At 40.9% G+C, this 19,711-nt stretch overlaps 1 protein-coding gene across 9 annotated transcripts in view; it reads left to right on the top strand.

The window, feature by feature from the left end:
• The window catches only part of TEAD1 (TEA domain transcription factor 1), a 265,733-nt gene extending 246,336 nt beyond the window's left edge, over positions 1-19,397 (top strand). For all 9 annotated transcript variants that reach the window (XM_053560911.1, XM_053560915.1, XM_053560914.1 and 6 more), the window contains 2 exons: positions 4,918-5,070; positions 11,534-19,397. In XM_053560911.1, coding sequence (XP_053416886.1) covers positions 4,918-5,070; positions 11,534-11,647 — 267 coding nt within the window. In that variant the 3' untranslated portion in view covers positions 11,648-19,397. The remainder of the gene's footprint in view (positions 1-4,917; positions 5,071-11,533) is intronic.
• The last annotated feature ends 314 nt before the right edge of the window (positions 19,398-19,711 follow it).

Below are 19,711 nucleotides of genomic sequence, written 5' to 3'. Positions count from 1 at the left end.
TTACTTTGTAAAGAGGCAAAATGATATGGAAGGACCTGAAAGAAAGCAAGTAAGGAGTCCTGTGCCGGCCCTCTCGGTGTCTGGTGGGAGCCAGGATGAAATAGTGCTCACCGGGCGGCGCCTGTGGCTCAGCGGGTAGGGCGCTGGTCCCATATGCCGGAGGTTGCGGGTTCAAACCCAGCCCCGGCCAAATTAAAAAAAAAAAAAAAAAAAAAAAAGAAATAGTGCTCACCCGGGGTCCAAGGGCACTCCCAGGCCTGCTAGATAACCACAGAAGGGTATTCAGTGGATGGGCTCCTGCCTCCTAAAACCCTGACACCTTGGATTTGATATTGTTGTTTTTGCCATTCATTATACTTACTTTAAATATATTTCATATATTAGGATCAAAAATCTATTTATGCCTTTTATAGTGTAGGCCTCTCTCCCTTTTAAAAAGTACTTGTATGTTTGTTTGAGCAAGGTGGGCTGCTTTGTGTGACTGTAGTTGACCTTCCCTTTGAGGTTATATTCTCCAGTGTCTTCTACGCATCAAGAAGTGGGTACGTGTTCAGTGAGCAGCTTGTCTGCAGCAGTGCTGGACCTCTGAGGTCCAGGAGCCCAGTCTGACTGTGCAAAGTCTGTGATGAGGAGTGAGACAGAGGTTACACTGCCGGAGAGAGGGAGAAGGGTGTGTTTTTAAGACCTTGGGCCAAGCAGGGGGATTATCAGCGCTGCAGGCCGCCTCACTTCTGAGGACAAAGGACGGGCTCTGTGAGGTGCTGCTGAGGAGAGCGGTGCTGGCAGAAGGGGACGTGGGAGAGTTAGTGTGGATAGTCAGTTAAAGCTTTAGGGGTCATGAGCTTTACTAAAATGGTGGCGCCCGTATGACATTTTGAGTGGAACTTAGAAATCGACAGTATATTAAAGATTAAAGAGGAGAAAGAGCCAAGGGTTATTCTCAGATTTTATGCTTGGAAGGACAGTACTGCCACTAGCAGAAATGAGGAAATAAGGTGTTCAGGAGGAAGTCACCAGGGGGCGATTATAGGGGGATGCGAGTCTAGAATTGGGCAGATAGGTTGAAACCGGAGATACCCATTGGGATCCTAAGACGTAGGGTAATTAAAGCTGTGGGAAAGGAGAATTAGCTGCAGAGAGGGAATGGCAAGAGGACAGGGGTATGGATTAAATTTGTGGAGCAGGAGGCAGCCTGGGGTGAGTAGGATGAAGACACAGAGTGGGGAGGCGGGGAGGGGGCTCAACCCAATGTCTGGGAGGTCCAAGGAGAGGATTCCAGGGCTGGGAGACCTGGAAGCAGGTGGACCGCCCACGTCCTCTGAGTGGGAGGCAGCAAAGGCACCCGGTGGGGGGTGTGAAAGGTAAGCTTAGGCCACATTGTCAGGAATGTTCTCTGTAGAAGGGGGTTCATGGCTAAACAGGCACATGGGAGAAAAGATGACCCGACAGGTTACCCATTTTCCTAGATTTCAAATTATTCTTTATGTGTCGTCAGATGATGCCCACAAAGATCTGTGTGAATTCAGGGAGTAGAGAGAGGTTGCTTTTGACCCATAAGGTCCTAGGAGTGTTTGTAGAGAAGGAGGGGTGTGTGTTGCAGGTAAAGCTTTATGTTCTTTCAGAATGCGTGTCTGCATTTGGTGTGAATGGTAGGGATCCTGTTTATGTTTTCTTTCAAACAGACAGGCATTTGTGTCAAAGCCATTTTTTTTTTTTTTTTGTAGAGACAGAGTCTCACTTTATGGCCCTCGGTAGAGTGCCGTGGCATCACACAGCTCACAGCAACCTCCAGCTCCTGGGCTTAAGCGATTCTCTTGCCTCAGCCTCCCAAGCAGCTGGGAGGGACTACAGGCGCCCGCCACAGCACCCAGCTATTTTTTTGTTGCAGTTTGGCCGGGGCTGGGTTTGAACCCGCCACCCTCGGCATATGGGGCCGGCGCCCTACTCAGTGAGCCACAGGCGCCGCCCTCAAAGCCATTTTTTAAGTCATTTTACACTTGAACACATCTGTCCCCTTTAAGTTACCATATATTCTGGGAACTCTTTCTGGAGTCTTTATTCTAGACTTGATCACATTACTTTATCATACATTCTGATACCTGCTGAGACAAGTCATTCTCACTGTGCCACTTCATGTCTTTTCTTAGCTACTAATCAGCACTTATTCTTCTAAGTAATTCAATCATTTAAAAATGTAAAGAAAAAAACCTTGTTTGAGCAATTGTGTTAGGTTTATGTTATTTTTTGGGGGGGATTCATATTTATATTAAATCTTTACAAGCAAGAACCTATTTTTATTTCCATTTTAATTTATGTTATCTTAATAAGATTTTATAGTTCTCATCGTATAGATTTGTCCATTTCTTGTTAAATGTATTTCTAAATATAGTAGAACCTCCATAGTTGACCACCTCCCTATATTGACCACCTCTATAAGTTGACCTAATTTTCATAGACTGGACACGCACTGCTTGTATGTATCGGTACAGTGAGCCTAGTACCTTATGTTGACTAGTTTGTTACAGCTGACAGGGGTTCTACTATATTATATAATTTGTTGTAATTTCTCATTTTTAGGATCTAATTAATAGAATAGGAAAAAATCTCTTAGATTTTCAAGTCTATCTTCAGTATGGCCATCTTAGCAAAAATTTTCCCTAGATTCTTGAGTTTTCTAATCATATATATATATATGCAAAAAATTCATATATGTAAGCAAAAAAATTATATATATTAGCAAAAATCGTATTAGCAAATATTTTCCCTTGATTCCCTGAGTTTCTAATCATACATATAACCATATATGTATATATATGATTAGAAAACTTACAGAATCTTAGTGGCAGAGAAAAGAAAGCCTTACTCTTTCTTTCCACTGTCTGTGCCAATTTTATCCGCCCCCCCCCCCCTTTTCATTAGTTAAAACTTTTGACACCGTTGTGTAAAGAGTGGTGGTAGGTATCCTTGTGTAGGCACTGATACTGGGAATATTTTTGAGGTTTTGCCAAGTAGGGGATTATATTTACTCTTGGTTTTTATAAATGGTTCTTATTACTAATTTAAGTGCTTTCCATTCCTATTTTACTTCGAAGTTTTAGTAGTAATGACGGTAAGCATTTCACCCAATGTCTTTTCAACAACTCTTGCTATGTCCTTTTTCTCCAATTTGTTGACATAACAAGTTAAGTTAATACACTTCCTGTGTACCAACCACCATAGCATTCCTGGAAAAGTCCTATTCCAGATACATTGCTGGGTTCCAACGTTCGCTGTTATTTTACTTAGCATATTTCATAATTGGTATTAGTCTCTACTTTTTTATAATCTCTTTATCCATTTTCAGTATTAAATGTGCATTAATTTCATGAAAATAATTGGGATGTTTACCTTTTCCTGTGACCTACCATCGTTTAAATAACATTGGAAATAACTATTCTTTAAAAGTTACATAAAACTTACCTCTGAAAATATTTGGTTTTTATACCTTTTTTAAAACATCTATTTATTTTTAATGGAAAAATAAAACTTGTATTTTTATCGTGTGCAACATAATGCTTTGAAGTATGTATACATTTTGGAATGTCTAAGCTAATTAACATAGGTATTACCTCATGTGTTGTGGTGAGAACACTTAAGTCTTCTCTTAGCAATATGTTCAGAACACAATACATTGTTATTAACTCTCTAGTTAATCCTGTTGTACATTAGATCTCTGACATATTCCTTCTGTCTAACCCAAGTTGTGGGTCCTTTGTGGTTTCTACCTTTTCCACTGGACGGTCTCTAAACAACTTTCTAGTTCTGGTCACTTCCCCAGTAATTGATCCATTGACATTTTCTACTTCTTTTTGGATCAGTATTAGCAATTCGTAATTTGGGGGGAAAGCGTCCCTAGCCACTGGGTTTTCTTTGCTTTAGAAGTCTATGAAGTAATCTCTCCTATGTCTTCTTGTCTCTCCTGTAACTGGTAATTGTGGTTTGGACTCTTTCCTTCTTTTAAGTGCTGAGGGGTTTATTTTGTCTTTCTGAGGAACCAGTTTTTTTGTCTACATTTTAAATTTCTATTTCCCTGATTTGAGCTTTTATCTTTATTGATTTCTTATTCTGGTTTCCTTTGGTTTCTTTGTGGTTTGGGCTTATTTTGTGGGTTTCTTCTTAATTTTTAAAGACATGCATTTAGTTCTGTGATTTTTCGTCTTTAATGGTAAAATGTGTGAGGCAGCCTCGTTAGGTTTCCTTCAAGTAGAGCTCCATTGCATCTCGAAAGGTTTGATATGCTTTTTATTGCTCTTCAGTTAGTTTGTAATTTCCTTTCTAATTCCTTCCTAATAATTTGTAATTTCCTTCCTAATTCCTTTTGATTCAAAGTTATCTAAGAGTGTGTTGCTTATTTCTGAGTATTTCAATAGGATCTTCAAACTGCAAACATATTAGTATATCCTTCCTCCCTTCCCCCTTTCCCTCCTTTCCTCTTTTGGCTAATGATCAGTGTGAAATAACCAGTTTTTTTCTAAAGTAGAGAAATTAGCTATATTTGTTGTTAGCCTGTGTGGCTTTGTCATAGTAAAGAGGGTTTTTCTTTGGGCTCTTTGACGAATAGTAGCTTGCTGGGGCCTGCTCTCACCAATCCCCTCCAAGGAAAGAATCACTAAGACTGCTACATTTTTTTCTCACCTTTGTTATCAAACTCTTCTTTGAAGCTATCATCTTTCTAACTTTTTTTTCCAGAAAAATAATGAATTCCGTGTATAGCAGTAAGTTTGGAGGTAGGATTTTTTACTTAAAACTACATGAACAGGATGGCATATAGCAGATGATTCATGCTGAAAAGTAAAATGCTTTTATAGGCAGTGATATCTGTTTCACGTATTTTGAAGTCAAATGTATAAAAATGCTCAAATCCTTTTCTCCTCACAGACAGAGTATGCAAGGTTTGAAAATGGCCGATTTGTATACCGAATAAACCGCTCCCCGATGTGTGAATATATGATCAACTTCATCCACAAGCTCAAACACTTGCCAGAGAAATATATGATGAACAGTGTTTTGGAAAACTTCACAATTTTATTGGTAACTGTTTCATCTCTTTCCTAGTGGGCCTGGGAGGCACCGGGGCCTGGGCTATAGGAATTGATCAGGTTTTTGGTTTGGGCCCCTGCTGGTCAGTTAGCATTGACCTTATAGCATCCATAGGGCACAGAAGGTCTCAATTCTGGCTGCAGGGTAGAAAGACCAGGAGAACATGAAAAAATGCTGATACCCAGACTGCATCCTATGCAATTAAATCAAGATCTCTATAGCTAGTAGCTATATGTGTTAAATTCCCTGGGTATTTCCAATGTTAGCCAAGTTTGAGTCTCAGCAGCAATCTGGTGTACAAATCATAAATGAGGTAAAACCTGAGTCAGAAGGTTTATACTTAACCTTGACTCAGTTCATGAAGGATTTTCAAGGCCTTGTAAAGAAGTGAGATGCTAATTAAGATGGGACAACATAATAGAACACAATGACCAGAACCTAGAAGAAGGTTTATACATAACCTTGACTCAGTTCATGAAGGATTTTCAAGGCCTTGTAAAGAAGTGAGATGCTAATTAAGATGGGACAACATAATAGAACACAATGACCAGAACCTAGAAGAAGAAAATGTTCATCATGGGCTGAAAAATCTGGTTAAATCTTAATGGGCAGCTAAAGGAAAAAAAAATAACAGTGTTCAAGGTCTGTGGTAGGGAAACTCACCAGTGTCCCTGGACATTGCCGGGTGTGTGTTTTCCCTAGGACAGTATTTAACTTTAAAACAAATTTTCCTGGAAGCTTCACTTGAGGACTTAGGAAGGCTTTTAGGAACAGTGTCATCCTAAGGCTCATTTTTTAAAAATAATATTCTTTGATTAAACTGGGGGGAAAAAGCCAAAACAAAACTTGGTAGAAACATCTTGCTAAAAGGGGCAGCAAGGCTGTCTCATGGCCAAATACTCAGCCCTCTGAACGTCTACTTTATTACTAGCATGCCTAGAGCAGTAACTCTTTATCGAGTGTTTTTGTTTCCATTGGTTCAGTGGTTCTCAGTTGGTGGAGTGTTGGCTTAGGGGAGAAAAAAAAGGCTCTTTACCAATTCCCCCAAACCCCTGATTTATACCTCTTGCCTATTTCTATGGTGTAAATATGCCCTCCAAGGGCAACTTCAAGCTAGCAGTGGCTGTTCAACTCGTGAAATTTCTTAATATTTAACTGTAACTTCCATCAGCCAGTGGAAGCCAGTTCTCATATACCACTGGGAAAAAAATTAAAGATTAAAACCCCCCTGCATATTACATTCATCCAGGAAGCCTTTAAGCAATCTGAGTCCTAGGCCCTGCTACACGTGAATAAAATCAGAACCCCTGGAGTGGGGCCAGCATCACGGATTTTTGTTTGTTTGTTTGTTTACTTTTAAGGCTCCCCAGGTAGTTCTACTGTATGGTTAGGTCAAGACCACTGCTATAGGGGATTGGCAGGGTTGCTGCAGGGAGTCCGAGTGCACAGAGACATGCTGGCAAACAGATCATTTGCATATAGTTTTTATTTATTCCAGGAAGAGAATCTCAATAGGCCCACCCCTATGTCCCTCTAGAAACCAGCAATCTGGGCAAACGTTTGAAATGAATGCTCTTTAATGACTCTCTTCATTACTGCCTTTTTTTTTTGGCCCGGTAGAACCCGCCACCTCTGGCATATGGGGCCGGTGCCCTACTCCTTTGAGCCACAGCTGCCACCCTTCATTATTGCCCTTTTATCTAATGGTCTTTGGCTGACAATTGAGCAGTTCAAGGTTCACAGCACTGGCAGGTAGCAGGTACCTGCACCTGGGTGTCTTCTGTTGCTGTTTAAGGACAGATGTATCACCTCAGCACTCAGATGAGTTAGGAAGAGATTGTGGTGTCCTGTTTGTGGACCTTCAGTTGCCTCAGGAATTAACCAGTGCTCTGAATGGATGGCCACCCTACATCTCTTGGAGAAAGTTTCAGCTGTTTCTTAAAAACTGTTTCTAAATCTGTTTCTGCATGCTAAGAAAGATGTCTTAAATCCCTAAATTTCTACATCACAGGGCACAGCTGATATAAATATGGCTTGGAAAAATGTTATCAAGCACCCATTACCTATAGAGCCGGTGTGACCATCATCATGCAGCACTTAACAGTGTTTTGCAAAGGACAGACCACATGCATGGTGGCAGTCTCCTAAGATTATAGTGGAGCTGAAAAGTTCCTATCCCCTAGTGATGCTGTAGCCATCATAATGTAGTAGCACAATTACTTTTTTCCTTATAAATTTAGTGTGACCTAAGTGTACAGCATTTATGAAGTCTCTAGTAGTGGGGCCTTCACATCTGAGAGTTCACATTCATGCACCACTCACTGACTCACCAGAGCAACTTTCAGTCCTGCAGCCTCCTCCATTCATGATAAGTCCCCTCCCTACACAAGTACCATTTTATTCTTTTATACCATACTTTACTGTGCCTCTTCTATATTTAGATGCACACAGACTTATCCTTGTTTTGAAGTTGCCTGCAGTGTTCAGTATAGTAACACGCCATACAGGTGTGGCTCCTGTTACTGAGAGTTATTGTATACAGGTGTACAGCCTGGGATCAAAAGGCTGTTCTTATAGCCTACGTGTGGAGCAGGCTAGACCACCTTAGTCTGAGTAAATATGCTCTGTAATGTTTGTCCAACAACCAAATCACCTAATGACATGTTTTCCAGAAAGTAACCTACCTCATTATTAAGTAAAACATCAGTACATAGGAGTAACACTCCCTTGGAACATGGGACTTCAACCAATATAGCCATCCAGAGAACTCTTCAGGTTAGATTAATGTCAAATAAAGTGACTAAATTTCTTTGCTACGAAGAACTTAATAGCTAGAAATAAATAAATGCTAGAACTATTTTAGCTTTAGAAAAACTGAAAGTAAGCCAGCACTCCTGAATTATGAAAATTAATCATTTATTATGATGAATAGGAGCCATCGTACTTTTCGGCTCTTTCTCAGGAGTGGGAATGTAGGAATGTGGCCACCTGGCAGCTGTTGTACAAGGTTAGTGGGATTTTACTAGGTGCATCACATACAAAGCCTGCGTCATCAAGACCAATTCCAAGCTAGTGCAATGACTCACACTTGTAATCCTAGCACTCTGGGAGGTCAAAGTGGGTGGGTTGTTGGAGCTCTGGAGTTCATCAAGACCAGCCTGAACAAGAGCGAGACTTCATCCCTACCTAAAATTAGAAAACTTAGCCAGGTATTGAGGCAGGTGCCTGTAGGCCAGCTACTTGGGAGGCTAAGGCAAGAAGATTATTTGAGCCCACGAGTTTGAGGCTGCTGTGAGCTATGACATGGCACTCTACCCAGGGTGACAGAGTGAGACCCTCTCTCAAAAAAAAATATCAATTCCAGACCCAACTAGCTGATAAAGTAGAATTTCTGATTTCATCAGGATGACTTAGGAGTTGAGCTTAACCTGTAGTTGTCAGGCCCTAGTGATGGCGGCAGAACTGGCAGTGGAAATTAAACCGTGTGCCAAGTATTTGTTGTCTTTTGAAGTTATATTTAACATGAAGTCTAATAGAAGCTTTCGTTTTCTTTTTTTCTTTTTGAATCTCAATCAGGAAGCCTAAGACAGTTACAGTTGCCCTTCAATATCCTTAGGGATTGGTTCTGGAAGCCCCTGAGAATATCAAAATCCATTCAACTCTAATGCTCAATTTCCTTCGTTAAAATGGTGTAGTATTTGCATATAGTACACACATCCTCCCGTATACTTTAAATCATCTCTAGATCACTCATAATACTTAATATAGTGTAAATGCTGTGTAAATAGTTGTTATACTGTATTATTTAAAACAGTTGTTTTTTTATTGTTTATTTTTTATTGTTTTTTTATTTTATTTATTTATTTTATTGTTTTTTATTGGTTTATTTTCCCTAAACATTGCCAATCCGCAGTTGGTTGAATCCATCCATGTAAAACCTGCAGGTATTGAAGGGTCTACTGTACATTCTTTTGTAGAAAGTTTTGAGAAAGTAGATTGTAAAGGATCTAGGCACTGTTCTAGAACCTTTATACATGTGTATGTTATGAAATTCTCACAGCATAGCTATGAGGTCATTTTCATTCCCATGTATTTATTCCCATTATATCCTGACAAGGACTGTCAGGCCTACCTGAGGTCACAGAGCCAGGGATCGATGTAAATTAAGACTCGAATTGGTTGAAAAGACACTTGGCAATATATGTTACAGTCACAAAATCAGAAGACTTGAGTTTATGCCCTTGGGCAGATCAGAGTTTTGCCTCCCTTGTAAACAAGGTACCAGAGTCTATATCCTCTACCTCGAGGTTGTCATTAAGAATGTTTTCATCCATTCGCTAAATTAGGGAGAGTGAATGCTGGGATGCAGTGCACCTAAAATACAGTGCCTGGCACGTAGTCCCTCACAGCTTTTCAGGGAAGTACATCAGTGCTTTTCAACCATTTTTATCTCACACACCCTTGAAGCTATAGTTAAACTTCTGTGACACACTTAAATTATGTTGATCAAAAAAATAAATAAAAAATATATACTTACTATAAAGTCTTTTGAAGATAATTTAATCAATGATCTTTAAAAATTTTGGAGGCGGACCCAAGATCCTCTCACAGCACACCAGTGTGTCGTAGCACAGCGGTTGAAAATCACTGTAAATAAACCATTCTAAGGTAATGGTGGCTGAGGTGAACTGGGTGAGGCTGTGGCCTTGATGGGTAAGCAGACATCCAAGGAAAGGGGCATTTCCTGGTTGTCTGCTTAGGTACCAGGTGCCAGGCTCTGGTGAACTAAACAGGTGGCCTCCATGCTAGGGTCTGGGGCGGGGACGGTAAGCATTCATCACACCACGACAGAATGAAGGTAAACCGGAACTCCAGCTGTCTGGCCGACAGCATGGGATTAAGAGAGCACGGAGTAGGAAGATTTGACCTACTAGTCAGGGGGAAGTCTGAGAAAGGTTTCCTGAGGAAGAGATAGTTAAAAGATGTGGGTCAGGTAATAGACAGCCGTGAAGAAATTAACCCCTCAGCTTCAGAGAGCACTCACTCAGAGAGTTATTGTCATAGTATATGAAACAATCTGGGTACAGTCTTTAACACTGAATAGATGCCGCACTCAATATGTGTTGGCTATTTTAGTGTGAATTTCCTTCATTCAGCAAGTATTAATGGCTATGGTGCATGGTCCTTGTTCCTCAGGTGAGATGGGTGTTAAAAAACATACGTATCTCTATGTGCTTACAGATAGCACGGTGTGCTGTGAGGGGAAAATTAGAAGTACTGGGAGACTTTATTCCTTAGGTCTACGAAACAAGGCTCTCAAATCCAAGCTAGTTTCAAACACTGCTCTGGCTTGAGCAGGCACAAAAATAACAGAGTGTCATGGAAGCATTTTGAGTAATTCAATTAGAGTTGCTTTTGGAAAATTCATTTTGAGTGTGGCATGGGACATTGAGGCAGGGTCTGCAGTGATTTGAGCCAGAAAGCTCAGGATCTGCAGGAAGCTGAAAAGGCTGAGGCCGTGGGCCTGAGGAAGCAGAGGAGGGTTTCGAGAAGTGCCACTCAAGAAGGGAATAGATGAGAATTTCGGAAGGCATTTTGAAAACCTGTATCAATGAAAAGAATTGTCATTTGGCATGATTTTACCTGTTCCACTGTTACTTTACTTGGTAGATACTTTGCTGAGTCCAGGCACTGCTGGCTAATCCTGTGTGACTGAAGCCTTTGTAGAGCTATATCTTCCACCCCCTGTTGTGAAACAAAATTTAACAAAAGTTTAAGACTAGGATAGGATAAAGAGTAGATTTTAAATGTTCTCACTACAAAGAAAGATGCATGTGAGGTGATGGATATGTTGATTAACCTAATTTAATCATTCCACTCCGTATGGATACCAACATCACATTCTATTCCATAAATATATGTAATCACTATGCGTAGATAAAAAATAAAATTTAAAAGATAGAAGACAATTTACTAGAATAAATGATTGTCCTATAAGACATAATTACAGAAAATTCTCTTTGTGTAAAGAAATCTAAAGAAAGCCCCAAGAAAACCAAAACCACAAACTGTACTTGTTTTTGTGGTCTCTTCTTGGGTTTAGATTATGGGTGAGTTTCTGTCCATAAGGTCGTATTATATATATTAGTGTCCAAGCTTCGGTGTGATTCAAGTTGTACCTACATGGTTCTGAATGTGTGTTAGAGGACATAAACCGGCCAGATGTGGTGGCTCACACCTGTAATCCCAGCCCTTTGGAAGGCCAAGGCAGGAGGTTCATGTGAGGCCAGGAGTTTGAAAGGACACACACAGAGTGAGGCTGAGCACATCTCTGTTAGACTTAAAACTATTATTCCTTTCTTATTAAATTACAGACCTTGTGCACAGATGGAATATGCTTTCTACTGAGTGGTCTTATATATCCGTACCTTTTTTTTTTTTTTTATCTTAACAGGTGGTAACAAACAGGGATACACAAGAAACCCTCCTCTGCATGGCCTGTGTATTTGAAGTTTCAAATAGTGAACATGGAGCACAACATCACATTTACAGGCTTGTAAAGGACTGAACATGGTTATTTATATATATAGATATCTGTATATACACACGGATGTGCACACACACACTCTGTCCATTATCCAACGACTGACTGTAAACCTCACCACGCAGGGTGGTGCCCTGGCCCCGAGGTCACCCCAACTTTTCTAAATCCTGTTTGAGTGGAGTCATTTTTTCATGTGTTCATACTATCTTTGTAGCTGTGAAGTTCTGGTACAGTTGTAAAAAGAGAAATCGAGTTGTTTCTATGTGTTCTTCAGATCTGCAGCCCGCAGTTCCTCGGGAAAGGTGATTACCTAACAATCCACGTCTCTCTCCGCAGAGCCCTGTTTCTATTTGTGGTAGAAAATACTGAGACAGAGCATTTGCCACGGGACATTCATAGCTTTTACACAAATGTCTTTAGTTCTCTTTTTTTTTTCCAACATAAAATTCTTGTTTTAAGATACAAGTAAAATTAATCTTTAAATATAAATGTAAATTAGTACACAAAACTAAGAATCTTTAGACTTATCTTTGTAACTAATTAGGGTGGAAGTTATGGAAGAATGTAATTCACTAAATTATTTTTTAAATGAAACCTTTCTTTCTTTTTGAAACCAAATGTTAAACTATAGCCTTAAGAAATGCTTAGTAGAAATATCCTGATGAGACAAATTTGTACTTTTTTCTTCAAGGTGAAAACTAATCTCCTAATCCATTAAACTCTTGAACAGATATTACAGAGGAAGAAAACTTCACCCCTTATCCTTAACATATATAGTATATTTAAAAAATATAAAATTGTATTGTACTAATGTGATGATTGATTATTTAATGAAAAAAAGATGGCTCTTTTTGCAATAAGTAGATAAATACTGAAAAATCTAAACTTACAATGTTTATAGTCTTGTGTTGTCCAGTTATATTTTATTATGGACAACCAAATTTTTTTATGAAGATGAGTAAATATTTGAACCACCAAAATTTAATAATGAAATTTTAAAATTGGCATGAATACTGCACTGTGAGATGCAAAGAATAGAGAATCCTGTGGCTGGGAGAAAATTTTATTGACCAGGCAAGTAAAAGGCTCAGTTTTAGCATCTCTGCTCCTTAGAGAATTGCTAGCATCCTCACCAGCTTGTGGATAACTTCTTTATTTCTGGTGGCCTAATATGCCTGTTAACCTGTAACTATAGCTCTGTGTGTATGAATGTGCATACACACAGGCGTAGATAGTTAGCACATTTACTGAACATCTATTTGGTGGCACCCCGTTTGCTTAGGGGCTGACATGTGTGCATATTTCAGTCTGTGTCTCTAGACTTAGATGTACCCGCTGTACAGACAGTCCTTTCCTTAACATCTCAGTAAATCACAGTACTTAGTTTCAAGAGGCCCAACTGTCAATCACTGACCTTTCAAAAAGGCTCATTTGGAATGTTCTCTTTCCAGGGGAGATCCCACTTTGTAATCCAGATATCCCACAGCATCGCTCAGACAGAGTGGGTTTGATATAGCTACATGTCTTGGGATGGCTCCATTCAGTGTTTGGGGCCCCTCCCAACTTCCAGAGGAAAATGGTGTTCTTATAAGGGGTAAGAATATGCTAATATACTAGAACAGGAAATAAGTTTTGTAACTTGTAAAACATGTCAAGATTTTTTTACACAGAAAATAAAAACTCAGTCCAAAATTACCTAAATAACTTACATGCCCTCTTCCCTGTCCAACCACCTGCTTTGACTCTGCTTGTACACTGGTCAGTATCTTGTCATGAGCACGAGGGTATGGCCAGCTTGTGGCAAACAGAAAAACCGTGGGCTAACTGTCACCTCTCCCTAATTATCACTGGTCACTGAGAGGCTCAGAGGAGAGAGTGCAGAGCTTTTCCCATTTGGAATGCCCACCCCATACCCAAACCAAAAGGGCTGTGCTGCTCTTCCTCTTGGATACGGGCAGCCTTTGAAGATTGCCCAGTTGTCCACTCTTGCATCTGGTCTTGAGCTTCTTTTATAGGCCAGTCCTGTTATAATGACTTCTGTTGGACACCCCTCTTAGGGATGTTTCTTTTGCTCCAATTACCTTCCTTCTTTCTTCAAGGGAACCCCGTTCTCTCCCAGGACCAGGACTCTATGACGGGGTTCAAATGGCTTAAAGCCGGGCCATCCAAAATGTGAGGGGGAGAGATTATCTGGTTCATGTATGGGGAATGAGACTTATTAATGCTGCAGGAGGGTTCTTGGGATTTATTTTTGAAAGCCCAAAGACTCTGGGACCCAAAAGACCAGCTAGAGGACAGTTCTGTTGCTTACAGAGAAGGGCATGCCCCGCCGCTGACCTCACAGGGTCAGCAGGGCCCTCTGATGCTTCACCACCCATATCCTCTTCCTGGGTGCCTTTGTAGTTGAATTTTGTGGATTTACTAAAGTGACCTTGAAGATTGCTTTTTGCTTTTGAAACATTTCTAAGGTTTTTAAAAGTTTACTTCTTGTTCTCCTAAAGCTTTCCTCAGGACAGTTTCCCTGTCTTAACTACTGGTCTAGTTACCCCCAAACTCTTTAGGCCTCTCTTTGTCTCTCCCAGATTAGACCCTTGGGGGGGATTGGTATCATAGCACCTAATCCAAATCTCTCTTTGGTCCTTCATTCTATATGACAGTCTTCTCCCTGAGTCCTAACAGCTTCTTCTTCTTCTTTTTTTTTTTTGTCTTTTTGACATAAGGTCTTTTTCTGTTACCCAGGCTGGCTGGAGTGCAGTGGCACAGTCATAGTTCACTGTAACCTCAAACCCCTGGGTTCAAGTGATTTTTGTGGCTCAGCCTCCCAAGTAGCTGGGACTATAGGGATGGGATACCACACCTGGCTAATATTTCTATTTTTTGTAGAGACAGGGGTTTCACTACATTTCCCAGGCTAGTCTTGAACTCCTGGTCTCGAACACTCCTCCCACATCAGCCTCCCAAAGTTCTGGGATGACAGGCAGGAGCCACTCCACCTAGCCAAGCTTTTAACCCATGAAGATGCCTTCCCAGAGTCCTGTCCTCGCTACCCTGTTTCAGGTGTTCTGTCTCCTGCTGACCCTCCAATGCCAGGTTTGTTTCTAGGCTTTGTTCTCATGCTTCTGCTGCAGAGTTCGGGGGCCAAATTTCCACAGCCAAGCAGTGAGGCACTGATGTACTGGGCTCTGGTCTATTGGGATTCCTTTCCATCGTAGGGAGTGACCAAAATTATATCCAGGACTTAAGCAGAACATGTCCTAGAATCCTAGAATGTCCAGGCTACCCAAGACCTAGGGGTTCTCAACCTCAGCACTCTTGATGTTTTGGACTAGACAATGCTTTGTTATACAGGGCTCGTCCTGGGCATTATAGGTGGTTTGCTAAGTCCCCTCTTCCTCCAGTTTCCACAACCATTGCCCAACATCCCATGGGGTGGAAATTCACCCCCAGCCCAGAGCCACTGCACTAGATCTTACTGGTCACAATTGCACAGTTGAAGTTGTTTTCCCTCCACTTCCCCTGCAGAGGCTTCTCTCCTGGGAGCCAGTCTCAGGTCACCAGGAAGTAGGTGGGCATGTTAATCAAAGGACACAGTTTCCGTGTTTCTTCTTATTTCAAAACTTCTGTTTCACATCAGTCTCTTTTATAACGAGTAATTCATTCTTCCCTGGGGAAGTTAGGAACAGCTGGTCACCATCATCCCTGCAATCACACCTATTTCAATGAGTGTTTCTGATTGATCTTCATCTCTTAGTTTGCTGGGGTTAAAAAAAAAAATCCCCGGCAGTTGTCATTATTTCTTACAAGCTCGTGAGTGTCATCATCAAACATCTTGTCTCAGTATATTTCCTCTGGGCTGCTTCTGCCTGCCTTACAATCAGTGCTATTTGTAGAATTTGTTGAAACCTCTGGAACATTTCTTCTTTGGGGTGGGGGATAAGTTCCAGCAGAGGGCAAACAGAACTTTCCCTTCTTGATCTAAAAGAGAGCACAGCCTACTCTTCCTTCATTTTGTGAACAAGAAAGTTGAGACCTAGAAGCAAGATGACTTGTCCAAATGACCCACTTGTTAATAAGTAGTTTTGTAGGATTCCCACCCCTTTAATCCTTGGCCTCTAGCCTCTCTTGGTGGAGGCTGTTCTTCGGTGCTCTAGCTTAAATGATCCATAAGGATGTGTGACAGGCTTGGATCAGAAGGGGGAGATTCAGGACCCCTGTGCTAAGTAGCATCACCCCGATACTGCCCCCACTGGAGTGTCGTGCCTGAGAGCAGCTGTCTGAGGCGTCCACATGCAGCTGATGAGCCTTTTCACTTATTCTGGGGAAAATTTACCTGCCACAGGCTCCAGGTCAAATTTCTGTATTTGCTAAGCATCCCAGCAGCAAAGTTCTGCACTCACACCAGCCAAAAAAACAGCCCCAGTTCCAAGTCCTTGGTGTTAAAAAGTCCCCAAATGACTTTTAAACCCAAGTCGTCTTTAGGTTTCAATACTGTGGTGGCTTTAGCAGTTGTTTTTGTACAACCTTAAATTATTTAAATCCTATGAGCTGACAGTCCATTTTACAAACCAGGTACCTATCGTATAATTTTGTATATGCTCTGGTACACTATACCTGGACTAACTAACGAAGGGTAGAACTAATTCTGTCTGTCGGTGTTCACCCCTGTGACATTAGGAGGGTCTGCATTGCTTATTTCTTTATGTTGATGTTTCTGTGGCAAAGCCCTGCACTTGTCATTTCTGAAAAGCCTTAAATCTTCGAGATGTTGCATGTAGGGTATGCAGTGCAAAAGGCTGCCTCGGAACTGTGAGCCCTTTTGTAAGCTGGAAGCATTTCTCTTACTACTGTTACTTTTTTAGGAAGTTTTCAATTCAGAGCTGCCAAAGCGTTCCAGTAAGCAGTGCCTTAGTAATACCTTAGCCGTGCCGCCAGCCTTTCCTTACAGCAATTCCTCGCATTCATTTAAGGATTGGCCCACTATTTGAAATAGAACAAGCAAGACTTGTTTTCCTTTTTTGTTTCTTTAAGCCCATTTTCCTCCAGTTCTAGAAGACACTGACTTCTTGGTCTAAAATCTGAAACTGAACACAAGTCAGTTCTTTGACCCCACTCTCAAATGTATATACCAAAACAAAAGGTTGCAACTCCGCAGTTTACTATGAAAGCAAATTGTACTTTTAATGTTGCCTTTTAAATTCATGACCAAATACTTAGCTATTTGTGAATCTTCTGCACTCTAGCATGAAAGTGCCTTTGGTTTGAGATTCCAGCTTAGAAAAGTGCTGCCATAATAACGATAAATGTGTAGAGAGACCAAAAATATTTCAAGATCACCGTAATGCCTTTGGTTTACCGGGATGAGTAACCCACCACAGGCCTCTGTTCACAAGAGCACGACGTGGTCCCCACCCACTGCTAGCCTGCCTGCCGGTGGGGCCCCAGCATCACTTCCCCGTAGCACACTGCAGCAGGAGGGACCCGGAAACTGCTGTGTGTGCCATTTCATCTCGTCACCTAGCCCTGCATCCGCGTGAGGGAGCTTGCGCACAAACAACAGGATCTCGGCCAGTGGACAGAAACACAGCTTCCTCCTCCTCCACGTGTTCGTGTCTGGTCTCTGTGGAGACTTCCTTTTTCCATTCAGACGACGGTGCGCACTTAATCTGGTTTACACAGTGATACCATTTTGAAAGTTGGAAGCCTCAAACTGAGATGACAGTGCAGAACAAAAGTGAGTTAGGGTCATTACAATTGAAGTGTTCTTAGGGCAAATGTGTGGACAATGAGTGTTGTGTACGAATGTGTTAGAGAAACCTCCAAAGAGCACCATTCACAATTCGGCATTTTCAAAGAACGTTCAGCCCTCGAAGGGGCGACTCTTTAAAGTCCGTGTTGGCTTTTATCCAGACTTTATAGAAATGGGGAAAACCGATAGAGGTCAGGAAGAGGAGGGGGAAGGACAAGGAGGCAAAAACACCAGCCAGAAAGAAGCCAGGAAAAAAAAGAAAAAAAGATTTTTCTTTGCTAATGTAGACTTACATATAAAATCAGACATCTTTGAAAGTTAGCCTCTGTACTCTTAATACGTGGGGTCTGTCTCTACCTGGCATCTTTTAAGAATACCCTTTCTGGGCTCTGAGGTTTAAGGAGTGATTTCTATCCACTCCAAGCTCTGAGTATTTACAAAAACTTCTGCAAACACACAAAAACCAAAATGAAAACTATCAAATGAAAAAGACATAGACTCGACCCCCAGGTTAGAGTTAGCTGCTCGGATTCTCGGCTCCTTCCCTGCCAGTGCTATACCACAACTTGGGAGAAATTAGTCCCATTCTTGTTTTCTTGCTTCTCTTTTCAACTGTGACTGTGCTTTGTTTGACAGTAGTTTTCTCTCATGAACTTGTCACTTATCATTAAGAATGAAGGTTTTGTGTTTAAAATTTATTGCATTGCAAAAGGTAGTTTCACTGAAGTCATGCACCATTCATTAAATAAGATGAAATGTTCATATTTATTGTCCTACTTCCTAAGCTGTCACTTGTTTTACTCTGTGAATTTGCATTGAATCACTCACAAGCCACACTACATGTTTTCAGTAGGGAGACAGCCTTTATGGTCCCTCTCGTGGGTCATTAAATGGCGTCCGCTTCCAGTAGGTCCCACCTCTCTCAGGCTGACTCTTTCATCCGCCTTCCATGACGAGACTGTTTCCCCTTTCTGTAAGAGAGGCTGACAAGAATCTAGGTGTAAATCAGTTGGAAACCAGTCTCCGGATCTTTTTTTTTTTTCCTCCTTTTTTTTGCATTAGTCACTTCTTGTGATTCGTTTCATTGTAAATTAGATATTAACTGCACTTAACTTTAAAAAATATATATACATCTCCCTGTTACCTCCTTGAAAGATCGACTTCTAATAGGCCTTTTTCAATAGTCTTAGGACTACAGACAAGGAAAAAAAAAGTAAAAACAAAAACAGTACGTGCCTGAAAAAATGACAAAAAAAAAAAATTTGTTTTTAAGGTTTCAAAGAGAAACCTGAACAGCCTTTAATTCTTTAATATGCTTAAATTTTGTGTAAATTGGTTTTTGCCACGTGTGTTTGTTCACATTCTAAATGGCTTTGGTCTGCGTCTTCCTGTCACGTGTACGGAAATGGGCTTGTGATGTAAGCGTTTATCTGGTCAGTGGTTCCTTCATTATTGTACTGCTGCTGGGAGTGGGCTGTGGACCCTGCCTTTGGGCATTTGGGTTCCTCTTGGGCAGATGGCGAGATGGGGATGGGGGTGTGCAAATGCTCACATGTTTTTCTTAACCTATTTGCAGAAACTTTCAAAAGGTGTTTGGTTAAACCTCTTGGCAGTACAGTATTCTTGTATTTGTTAACGTCTGTGTTTAGGTACCGGTACCTTTCTGTTTAAAAATGTTCTAAGTGTTGGCTTTAAAGTGAATTTATCTTTAGTATGATAGTTATATGAAAATTATAGGGTTTGTGTGCAGAGAATTTTTTTATAAAGTGCTTTGTAAAAAAAGAAAATGTATTCTAGCTTTCGCGGTACATATGTGTGATAACTTTAATATCCATGACAGTTAAGTGCAATTATTTCATCACTCTAAAAATGCTATTTTTGTGTCAGTTCCTGCAGGTGTTTTCATGTCTTTGCAAAGTGACACATTTTGATGCCTTCTTGATAAAGTGGTAGACATTTTGTAGCTTTCTAGAAACTTTGTATTCATACGGTATCAATGAAAAATAAAGAAAATGAAAGTGTGGGTCACCTTTTTTATCTGCAAAAGTGTATATTGTTGGCAATAAAATTTGCTTTCGGTATTGTGAGGGAGAGATGAAGGACAGTAAAGAATATTGAGGCCAGGGTCCTTTTGAAGTGTCCCTTAGGCTCAATAATTGGAACTTTGCATTTTACATGTCAGAGTTTCTTAAACCACAAGTCCGTCGGCCTGCCTGCCTGCCTGCCTGTCTCTCTTTAGTGCGTCATTGAAGTCAACATACATTTTGCAGAGCAGCTTGACTGTGGATCCCAGACTTACCCTGAGAAGCCAAGTCCTGTGTTCATTGGTGACATGACAGGGC

The sequence above is a fragment of the Nycticebus coucang genome, chromosome 14, assembly GCF_027406575.1.
Source record: "Nycticebus coucang isolate mNycCou1 chromosome 14, mNycCou1.pri, whole genome shotgun sequence".
In the NCBI taxonomy this organism is placed as follows: domain Eukaryota; kingdom Metazoa; phylum Chordata; class Mammalia; order Primates; family Lorisidae; genus Nycticebus; species Nycticebus coucang.
Note: the sequence above shows the minus strand (reverse complement) of the source record. Positions and strands in the feature narration are given on the sequence as shown.